We start from the raw sequence: 12418 nt of genomic DNA on the forward strand, positions 1-12418 counted from the left end.
CAAGGGTTTCTGATACGCTTCACCCTCATTAACCCAAGGGTTTATGAGGAGAGTACTCCTCAGAAACCCAAGGGTTTATGAGGGGAGTATAGCGTATCAGAAACCCTTGGCTAGCGAAGATGCTATCTGCCATGCATGTATTTTTAATTTTAATTTTTTTTACTTAAAATATTTTTTTAACATCTTGATCAATGAATTAATAAAAAATATATGGTAGTCTGAGTTTGTTATAGTCCGACTTTTGTATAGTCCGAGTTTGTTATAGTCCGACTCCGTTATAGTCCGACTTATCTGTCAGCGAGAAAAGTTATAGTGATCGCGTATATCATGTAGTTTGGCTGTAAGATTATCATTAACGTCTTTTTCAAGTAAAATATCCAAGTATGAAACAAATGTGTTAGACTCTTTTTTTATTTTTTTTTATTTCAAGCTCACCAGGATGGATCACATTGACTAAAGAATTTATATTATAATTGTTATCTGACAATACATCGATATATCTAAATGTCGATTTGAAGGTAACAGCAAGTGCTTTCTTTTTTTCACGAATAGGATTTTGCAAAAGTTCTGCCTCAAAAGTAGATCTGTTGATAAGGGGTTGGTGGTAAAATATAGGAATGCAGGTGGTTTCGCTCCAATTACGCGTTCGAGCCGGGTGGTTTCGCGCCAATCTCTTGTTCGCGCCGAGTGGATTCGCCCGATTAGTTTCTACTGTATAACTGAAGATACCGCTTATCGGATAGTCGTTTGATTATTTATAATGTATATATTAAGATATAATAAAGAAATGGTATATGCAATGAAATGGGAAGTCTTACAAAGAATAATCGTCATGCAGAAGAATCCTTGTTCTACATAATTTAATATTGTAAATCAAATGAAAAACAATTACAACCTTCATTGAAAAGTCAATGAAATTTGTGTTAATTGTAAAATAAATATCTACTTTGACATCCAGTCTTAATTATTCCAAATTAGTTCAAATATAGTCATAATTTGGCTAAAAGGGTTTATTCCCCGAACGTCTAAAACCTATATAAACAGTATAATTATAACACTCAATTAAGAGGCCCTCTGAGGGGCACAGGTAGCGTTTACTTGTGTTACCAGTGTCTAAAACTGTATGAATAAACTACCTGCATTTATATGACTGTGTCAAAGTTATATAGAAAAAATCTTAGCGATAAGTCCTATGAAATGAATTTTGCTAACCTTTTTAGCAGTTCCGGTTACGTGGCATGGTGAGCTCACAGTAAACTCAATGGTATATTTGTAAGTTTTAGAAGGTTTACGGGAGTGAGAAAGAGTAAAAATATAGCTAGCTAAATGTAAGACTAATGGTGCGAAAAAGAAAAAGAAAAAACAGTAACCCAAACAAAAACGTAAGACATAAATTGTACCTAAGTCCAGGGGACGAGCAGTATTTACCAAACATGGCGGACATGAGTGTGGAAGAAGAAGAAGTAGTTAACTCCAGAGGAGACGCAAAGAACGCAGAAAGCACTGATGAGGAGATACATCTTAGGTTGGATATTGAAACGAAAAATGGTAAGTGCATGTGTGATGATTCATTGATTCAGCTGGGTAATAATTTAGATCCACCACCCGCCCACTCGAACACGCGTCCTTATGATGCACAGGGGCGACCTACTTGGGTTAGTGAAATATTTTTAAAACTATCAATTATCGATAAAAAACTCTCAAAGATAAATGAAATAAACGTAAAACTTGAAAGAGTTATGCAGAAAGTTCACACAGTTGAAGCTGAGATGGATAATCTAAAGAAAACATCGGGGAATATGGGAAACGCAAAAGGTTCATTGAGAAAAACGTCAGACGAGGTCAAAGGTCAAATATCTGAACTAGCAAAGGCACAGAAAACAATGGAAGATACCATAACCGATCTACAGTGTAGAAGCATGCGAGACAATTTATTGTTCTTCGGCTTGGCCGAATATAGAGGGGACAGACGGGAGAAATGTGCTGCTTTAATAAGTGATTTTTGTGAGACACAACTAGATCTACCTCACATTGGAGAAAACATCGAGAGGGCGCACAGAATAGGAAAGGTGGACCAGGAGAGAGACAAGCCAAGGCCTATTGTGGTTAAATTTAGCTCATATAGAATAAGAGAAAAGGTGCGTGAAAATGCCCCAAAATTGGCAGGTACAAGATTTAGCATACAAGAACAGTTTCCAAAGAAAATTCAAGAGGCGAGAAGCAAACTTTACCCAATAATGAATGAGGCAAGACGAAACCAAAAAAGAGCATCACTTATCAGAGATAAGCTGTATATAAATGGAGAGGAATATATCCCGGAATCTGCTAACACATAAAGATGATTTTATCACAGATGATGTACTCCAAAATGATATTCTCAGGAATGTGGCCGAAATTTTGACTTATGAAATGGACACAGCATTGCCTATGCGTGTAAACCCAGACCAAGGATTTAACGACTATGGAGCAAAACTACTGTCTCTGTGTAGATCTAGTGGATTGAGGATACTTAACGGACGCCATAAGCAGGCAATGGACAGGGACTTTACTTTTATAGGAGCAAGAGGCATGAGTGTCGTTGACTATTGCATCTCAACGCCTGATGTTTTCGAATTAATTGAAAAATTTATTGTGTCAAATTTTACAACTTTCTCCGATCATGCCCCATTACATCTCCAATTTAAATCAATTTATAGTGAAACGGAAAAGCAGAAAAAATCTAATATTAACACTGAATGTACACAGAATTCAAGGCAGTTAAGAAAATTTAAATGGAATCCTGATTATGCAGAGAAAGCAAAAACCGAAATATTAAAGGCACTGGAAACATTGGATTCTTTACTGGAGGCCCCAGAGGATGAATCTCAAGACACCATTGACACATCTATAGATCGCTTTACTACTAATATATCACAGGCCATGGGACCCTTTTTCGAAATTCAAAGAAAACCAATGCGTAAAAATCGTTACTCATCCAGAACGACACACGAGGACAAACCGTGGTTTACAGAAGAATTAAAAAGGAAGCTCGGTTTATACAAACGTGACCTTCACCTGTTCAACAAAGACAAGTCTCGGACCGCGCACCAGAATCTAATACAGTCAAAAAGGGAATACAAGATAATGGAGGCTAGGCTAAAAAGACAGTTTAAACGTAAGGAGGGAAACGTTCTCGATTATATCCGAAAAAAAAATCCAAAAGCGTTTTTCAGAAAATTTAGGAAGAAAAATATTAATGAAATAAATATACACCCCGATACCTTATTTAATTACTTCAAAGAAATGACATCCGACAGCAATGCGCAGGCTTCCGCAGACTTACACATTGACGACGACAATATTATATTCGACGAATTTGATAAAGAAATATGTGAAAAGGAAATTTCAGACGCAGTTAGCAGATTAAAGAAAGAAAAATCACATGGAACAGACTTAATAATTAACGAATATTTTATAGAATTTAAAGAAATATTAATGCCTTATCTATGTAAATTGTTCAACAGAGTATTATTGTCTGGTTTTTTCCCACGAATGTGGTCAGAGAGCATAATAGTTCCAATATTTAAAAAGGGAGATATGTCAGACCCAAATAACTACAGAGGCATTAGCTTAATCAGTTGTTTTTGTAAATTATTCACGTCAATTCTAAATCAGCGTTTACTCGCATGGTCAAATGATAATTAAAATTTCTCGCGTTACGAAGTATAGCGAGAAATAATTGTCCTAACGACATGTAAACGAATTGTTTGAGTTGAAACGGAGGTCTTATGCGGGGTAATTGTGTACTGAGTAATAGCCAATGGAAATGGGTTTTAAGTTATGACGTGTTCGAATGGGTAAAAGAGATTTCTGGTAATCATTCTCTAGCGCACGCTCTACCAGTGCAAGTCAAAGTTTTGTAAGACGGACGCTAGGCGCATTCATTGGGGTTAAATTCGTCTATTTCTAAAGAACTTTATTTTGCCGTTTACGTATAAAAGGATTTGTTGGGCAATTTTTGACTTCAATTAACATTTTCCAACAAAATATTCATCGAATTTCGATATCACAGAATTGAATAGTGTCCCGTAAATAGGGCACGACAAGCAGTACAAGAAAACGAGCACTGGAATCAGCTACAGGGACGTTCGAGAAAAGGGTCGTTTGAGCTGTGATTGCACAAGAGAGATACAAGATAAGTAATTTGAAAATATTGCAAACGTTCGTCGAGATGTCAAAATAAAATAATATTGAAAATGGGAGGATTGATATTTGAAGCTTTAATATTTTAAGATTTCAGGTGAATGAATGACACAAGTTAAAAAGAAAAATACGTGTAGTATATGTATTGTAAAATTCTAACCGCAATGAGCTATCTTTTGTAAAAAGCTGTAGTGTATTACGCATTAACAGGTCATCTATTTAAAGAAAGAATTGAGAGGCTTTGTGTCATACCACCTTTATTTAAGAAGTAGAAGTAAAAGACAGAAAGAAAGAAAAGATTAATGGTATTTTGAGACTGATTTGATAAAGACATATAGTTTGCATTTTGTGTCAATAAAAAAAAAAAAAGTTTTGGGCTGAGGACAAAATTTACATTTTTATATTATAGTTTGCATAGAATGAAAGTGTGTTTAAAATGAAGGATTTATTTTTTCAATCATATTAACATTGCTGATTTTAAAGGCATCGGACAATTAATTTCTTGGAATCTAATTGAGACGTAAAAAAAAAAAGAAATGCATTCATTTTCAGATTTAAAGTTTTATATTTATGAAATTGTACAAGTAGAAGTCGGCTGCAGTACTGCAGGTCTCATATACTGTAGTTACAAAGGTCATTGGAAATCATTAGAAGATTTTAATTGCAAAAACTACCCTACTCATTTTTTTTAATGGCTGTAGTGTAATGCATCTTATTTGAATTTCAGTGGGTTAAAAAAAAATCATTATTTTGAATTCAGCAACAATTCTAGTATAATTTGTTTCAATGAAAAATTAATTTGATGTTATCTTACTCAAGATCAAATATCGTTGAAATGTTAAAGTTTATAATATTTATTACGTGATGCCTCAGATGTAGATTATGATATTTTATTGAGGTTTTGGGAGGACAACAGCTAAAACAAAATTACGGTGAAAATATTTAACCAAAATATTTGTCTTTGATGCATCAGATGTATGCAATTTACATTGAATTTTTGCAAAAGGATGTCTCAGATGTAGACTATGGTGCTAGATTTCAAATGTCTGTCGTGGGAAAAAAAAATGTTTTGAAAGCATTGAGCAAAAACGGTTTGCTTTTAATTGTGATGCATCATATGTATGCAATTTACATTGAATTTTTGCAAAAGGATGTCTCAGATGTAGACTATGGTGCTAGATTTCAAATGTCTGTCGTGGGAAAAAAAAAATGTTTTGAAAGCATTGAGCAAAAACGGTTTGCTTTTAATTGTGATGCATCATATGTATGCAATTTACATTGAATTTTTGCAAAAGGATGTCTCAGATGTAGACTATGGTGCTAGATTTCAAATGTCTGTCGTGGGAAAAAAAAATGTTTTGAAAGCATTGAGCAAAAACGGTTTGCTTTTAATTGTGATGCATCATATGTATGCAATTTACATTGAATTTTTGCAAAAGGATGTCTCAGATGTAGACTATGGTGCTAAATTTCAAATGTTTGTCGTGGGACAAAAAAAAAAAAAAAAAATGTTTTGAAAGCATTGAGCAAAAATGGTTTGCTTTTAATTGTGATGCATCATATGTATGCAATTTACATTGAATTTTTGCAAAAGGATGTCTCAGATGTAGACTATGGTGCTAAATTTCAAATGTGTGTCGTTAAAAATAAAATAAATAAATAAATAAATTAAAATAAAAAAAAAAATCTTGAATATATTGAACAAAAATGGTTTGCTTTTAATTGTGATGCATCAGATCATGAGATGTATGCACTTTACATCGAATCTTATGATATAATGTCTTAGATGTAAGGGATGGATTTTAATTGAATCCTGACAAAAAATATACTACATGTAGTATGTTTGTAATCATAATAATAATAATAAAAAAAAAATAAAAAAAAAAAAAAAAAAAAATCACCAATTGCAAATTTTAACGTACGAAAATTGTATAGAATCTTGATTAGGGATGTGAAAAGTAAATTCCATCACAGGCACCTAGAAAAATGTAACATTTTTCGATATGATATACATGTACTTTAAATTAATTGTTTCAAGGGGTAATATTTGGTACTGTAATAGTTAGTAATGAAAAATGTCAATAAAAAAAAAAAAAAAATGTTGGATCGTGTGGCCGATTTGATCGTTTCATTTGAATTTCATTGGATATCGAACGAGAAACATATTAATATTTAAAAAAAAAAATGACGATGCAAGAGTTTAACACATTATGAACAGATTGCCATGCTTTAAAAAAGAAGTGTATTAAATTCTTTAAGTATACATGTATGTGTCTGGAAACACATGGCATAAATAAGTTTCTTTTTGAGCAGAAGAAAAACGAATTGATTGGTTTGGCCTCAAATATTTTAATTAAGATTTGTCAAAGATTTAAAGCAAGGTTATTACAGAGTCTATTTTGTCTCTATTCCGATTAGGTTGTTTAGAAAAAAAAAGCCTTGGAAATACTGACAGGAAGAATACCTTGCTTAAAAAAAAAAAAGTCAAATGTCTATTACGTATCTTTTAATTTAACGACACAGAAAATTAGAATTTTTATTTATAAATATTTTTGTCATTCATTGATTTCAAATTGAATGGTATTATTTCATGAGAATTAAGATGGTTGGTAAAGAATTTTCATGAATGAACATTTTTCATATCAGTGATTTTATAATTCTTTTAGTTGTAGGAATGAAAATGCAGTAAGAACAGTAAAAGGATATCAGATTTCCAATATTTGGCAGTTTTTGAAGTCTGATGTTTGTGCATACGTCAAAATATCTTCTGCATACTAAAAGTGAAAAATTTAAAGAAAGCCGGAGATCGAACATGGATGTGTGAGAAATTCTGGTAAAATCTGTGCGGTGTTATAAATGTCTTCTTAGGATGTGTTTTATTCCACCAAATAGCCTCGACCGAAATTAATTCACGCAAACAGAGGCACAGCATATCGTTTAGAGGAGCCGAGTAAAAATTCTTCAAGACTAAGCAAAAGACAGTTAAAGAGCCGGTTTGTAGCAGGAGTCCAGTTGACAATAAAATGCATGTTGCAAAATCTGTGTACATTATATAAAACATTGACAAAAATTTTATTTTCAGGAATTTGATTCATGTTATTACGATCGAGATTTTTCATATATTTCATCACTTAAGCATTTTAAAATGTGTCATATTTTGGTTGAAGATAAATATTTGGAAAGTATGATAAAATAATGCTAATATTGAATAATCATATAAAGATATCCAAGGTAAGAAGACCAAGACTAATAATACATAAGTAAATAATAAATAGATATATTAAGCAAGAAGAAAAGGGCCATGCATTTTAAGGTGTATTCCATGTAATATAAATCTGGGTTTAATCTTTGTTTCAATTACATAATCTCCATATTTTTGTTTCCATATATAATTAAGAAAGTGTTCAGAATAAGAAGTGCATATAATAATTATAAACAAACGTAAAAAAAAAAAAAAAATAATTAATTAATAAATAAATAAAATGTTAGTAAATGTATAATAATAATTTTTAAAAAGGATAATAACAAATGAATTTGGATAAATAAAAAGGAATTAAGTTAGCCCTCCATCGGTAAATGTAGGAATTTTTTTTTTATGCGGGTGAAATTTATTGGGTAGTTTATAAAATAAAATACCACGCACACTTCTCTCCCTTTCTTTGGTTATTTCTAGTCACCTCACAGTGCGCTTGAAATGCATACAAATGTATTGTTGTTTATGTCAGTGAAGTAAAGTGTGGACTTAAAATTTCTCGCGTTACGAAGTATAGCGAGAAATAATTGTCCTAACGACATGTAAACGAATTGTTTGAGTTGAAACGGAAGTCTTATGCGGGGTAATTGTGTACTGAGTAATAGCCAATGGAAATGGGTTTTAAGTTATGACGTGTTCGAATGGGTAAAAGAGATTTCTGGTAATCATTCTCTAGCGCACGCTCTACCCGTGCAAGTCAAAGTTTTGTACATTATAATAAATGGTAATTTCTTAAGTTAGGTTTGTGAGAATGAGTCCGCCATTCATTTTGTTTACCTCGCAATATTGCTGCGGACTTACAGGTTTCCATAGTTTTTTCAACATAAATCAGTGTTGTTTTTTATCTATGGTTTTTCCTGGGCGGCGAGGGAAGCACAGTTCAATATTGTGTTTATTTTAGTTTTGTATAAATTGATAGACTTTTTATACTGCTTTATTCATATTGTGTGGAAACAATAAAGCCTAGCGTCATCTCACGGTGCGCTTGAAATGCATACAAATGTATTGTTGTTTATGTCAGTGAAGTGAAGTGTGGACTAACATTATTACAGATGCTCAGTTTGGGTTTCAACCAAATAGGGGAACTACAGATGCCATATTTTGTCTCTCTTCCATAATTGATATCACCTTACGTAAGAAAAAACGCTTGTATTGTTGTTTTATTGATTTTAAAAAAGCTTTTGATTCAGTAGATAGGTTAAAATTATGGGAAAAAATAAGTGTAATCGGTATAAGAGGTAAATTACTTAAAATCATTCGTAATATGTATCAGGGTATGAAGTCATGTGTGCGGTCTACAGAAACTTTGTCAGAATGTTTTAATTGTAAAACGGGTCTTTTACAAGGAGAAGTATTATCTCCGATATTGTTCTCACTGTATGTAAATGATTTTGAAATGGAGTTTTTAACAAAGGGTAATGTACCATTACAAATATTAGAATTAAATCTTTTTGCACTCATGTACGCTGATGATATGGTAATTTTTGCAGAAAGTGTAGATGAATTACAATCTATGTTAAATACATTGTATAATTATACTACAAACTGGGACCTTACAATCAATATAGAAAAGACTAAAATTGTTATATTTAGAAATGGGGGGGGGGGATTTGTGATAATGAAATATGGAATTTGAACGGAGAACCTATTGAGATTGTTGACAAATTTATTTACTTGGGAATGCTTTTAAATTATAATGGAAAATTTAATATTACACAGAAGCAACTATCTACACAAGGTAGAAAGGCTATGTTTTCTTTAAAAGCTAAAACAAGTGAATTGTATTTGAATACAGAGACAATGTTGTCTTGGTTTGACACTTATGTTGCTAGTGTTTTAAATTACGGATGTGAAATTTGGGGTTTTCATAATGCAAAAGATATAGAAAGTGTACATTTGCAATACTTAAAATATGTTCTAGGTGTAAGAAAAAATACAAACTCTGTAATGATTTATTGTGAAACTGGGAGACTCCCATTGAAGGTGGTAAGGTTACTTAGAATTATCAAATTTTGGTTCAAATTGTTAAAAAGTGAAAATTGTATTCTCTTAGCCTGTTACAATATGTTACTAGAGGAATGTGAAAAGAGTAAGAAAAATATAAATAATTGGGTTACAAATATAAAAGAAAAATTGTTTGAAATTGGACTAGGAGATGTTTGGTATAGTCAGGAAAGTATTCAAATGAAAACAGATTTCCCCATCATCAAGCAGCGGATTGTAGATATTTTTATTCAAACAAGTTTTGAGCAAATAAATTAAATATATGCATAAACCCTATATTGTTGAAGTGTGTTACTATTTACCATAATATACTACATTTGTTTATATAACCATGTCACGTAACCTATTATTTGATGTTTGTTACATTCTATTATAATGCTATAAGATGTATGTCTTGGGCAATAAAGATATATATAAAAATGTTGTTCAAATTTTTAAATATTTTTTACTCAAATGTTCAAAGTATTTATTAAGTTTTTTAGTCAATCTATGTTAATCAATGTTTCAAAAATCTTAATTACCAATAATTCCTAAAAGTTGAATCAAATGTTTTTTTAAATGTTAAAAATATTTTTCAACTTAAACTTTTAAAGAATTTATTTTAATTTTGTAGTAAAAAAAATAACTTAATTTGAATAAGAAAATTTTAAAGTTTATTTTATTGTCCTAATTGATCTTGACATTGTAGATATATTCTATTTTATTTTTTATAATACATCCGTTGAATTCTTTAATTTTTTTATCGTATTAAATGATTTTTTATGTCCATTTTTAGCTAAAGTTTTAAGCATTTACTCTGAATACATTTTAATCGTTTTAAGTCTCCATAATAAATCTATACTTAAATCTTAGATTATTAATTTTATTTATATATATAATTTCAACTAACAACATAAATTATGAATAATTGGTAACGAGGCTGGTTAGTTCAGCTATTATACTTTGAAAGTAAGATAAGACTTTTTCTTTGATGGCTCATTTTACACCTGTCCTAGCTTCAAAATCTGAGCTTAAGAGATGAGAAATTAAACCCAATAAATGTGAAAAAAGTGCTAATAAATATTTTATACTTCATATTTTATCTCAAAAATAAATATATTTGATTTAGAATATTAAATCAAGACAACACAAGTAACACAAGTAAACTCTACCCTTAAGAGATGAGAAATTAAACCCAATTAATGTGAAAAAAGTGCTAATAAATATTTTATACTTCATATTTTATCTCAAAAATAAATATATTTGATTTAGAATATTAAATCAAGACAACACAGGTAACACAAGTAAACTCTACCCTTGCCCCTAAGAGGGCCTCTTAATTGAGTGTGATAATTATACTGTTTATATAGGTTTTAGACGTTCGGGGAACACACCATCCAACACATGACATTAACGCTTGGGGTTAATTAATTAATAGGTACTAAGTTGTATAATTACAGGTAATCGGGGGGAAGCCATACTGTATACTACCCATATCTTACCTGTAGATAAAGGGGGCGAAACCACTCGGCGCGATACCACTCGGCGCGAACACGTAATCGGCGCGAAACCACCCTACACCAAATAATGAAAGGGTGAATTATTCTAGAGCCGAAATAACTGGCAACCGCTAAGACCTTGTGTTGAAAAGTGGAAATCCCAGAGAATAAAATGAACCTCTAGTAGATTTGTCTTAGGATTCAATCTCCGAATATAGACTCAAAATATCTGCATTTCATCATTTGAAAAAGTTGGAACATTAAAGAATATCAAGTAAGCTTTTAAGTTTCAGAAAAACAAATAAAATTAAGCAAAACGCATAGTGGCGGGCTTTCGTTTTCCTGCACAGGCACTTGTAGGCACAGACACATTTAATGCTTAATGTTTTAATAAATTTGCAAAAAAAAAAACTGCCAGCAAAAGGATTCAAATGACGTTAGGTATAAGATAAGGTCCAATAACAAAGCTAATCGAAATTATATATTGTTTTAACGTCTACTTTCGTTTTAGGAAAACAATGAGGATTCACGACTGGAGGATCTAAATTTCTTCATATTTTGAAACTCGCTGACAACAAGCAGTTTATATGATCGATTATAAATAGTTTTACTTTCTATTGTTAGCCTAACTCTATTAGAAATTCTTTCATGTTCATTTATTGGAAACATTTTTCTATAGTGTGATGATTTTCACAATTAAAAAAAATTCGTGTTAAATTTTCAGATTATACGGACCCTGAACCCGGTTTTAAATGGAAGGAAAACTTTGAAGACATCAATTCAATTGGTATTTTCAGAATTAGAATGTGAAAATAAAAATGATGACTCAGTCATTATGCTTGTAAAAGGATGCATTGCACATAACTTCTGTGACAGGCATAATAGAAATGAAATTCTTGTCTGGTAATCATAGTAAATTAAGAGGTCCCTACCTAATAAGACTTACCTTAAGATATGTTCAAAAGTGTGCCCTAAGCCTACTCTATGTCAATCTATTTAAGGTCGGACACAATAGATAGGCCAAATTTTTCCTCAAATTCAATTTTTCTGAAATTTTTATATTTTGTTCTAGGATGCAAAATCTCTTTTTATGCATGATATGAAAGAAATTCAACCAAATATTTTTTGTCCACATTTTCTGAAATATGGCCTATCAGACCTCTGTAAGAAGATTGTGAAATCAGACTTTCGACTTGGGAATGAGCCTTATTTTAGAATTATTAATTTATCTATTGTATATTTGTGCAATACTTTTGATAAAGATAACCTTTCTGTTACTTTAAATCAGGAAATCATATTGATACTGGAAAATCTGAGTAAAATATTAAGTAAAAATAAATCATACGTAGCGTCGGAATTGAAAATTTACATGTAAATATCCGACAGTTTAAGTTTTCTTAACAGAAAATGTATGATTCAATTTTTACAAAAAATCAATAGAATAATACAAATGGGTCCTAGAATATAACGTGTAAAAAAATAAAGACAATTGAACCAGTGG

The 12418-nt window shown here is 31.3% G+C and overlaps 1 protein-coding gene across 1 annotated transcript; it reads left to right on the forward strand.

The window, feature by feature from the left end:
- Positions 1-1433: 1433 nt before the first annotated feature.
- On the forward strand, positions 1434-2336 carry LOC134251550 (uncharacterized). Its single transcript, XM_062733953.1, has one exon. It carries the CDS (start codon positions 1434-1436, stop codon positions 2334-2336), a length of 903 nt encoding a protein of 300 aa, XP_062589937.1.
- Positions 2337-12418: the final 10082 nt, after the last annotated feature.

The sequence above is a fragment of the Saccostrea cucullata genome, unplaced genomic scaffold (assembly GCF_032062105.1).
Source record: "Saccostrea cucullata isolate Sc308-1 unplaced genomic scaffold, CSIRO_AGI_Scuc_v1 ctg1627, whole genome shotgun sequence".
In the NCBI taxonomy this organism is placed as follows: domain Eukaryota; kingdom Metazoa; phylum Mollusca; class Bivalvia; order Ostreida; family Ostreidae; genus Saccostrea; species Saccostrea cuccullata.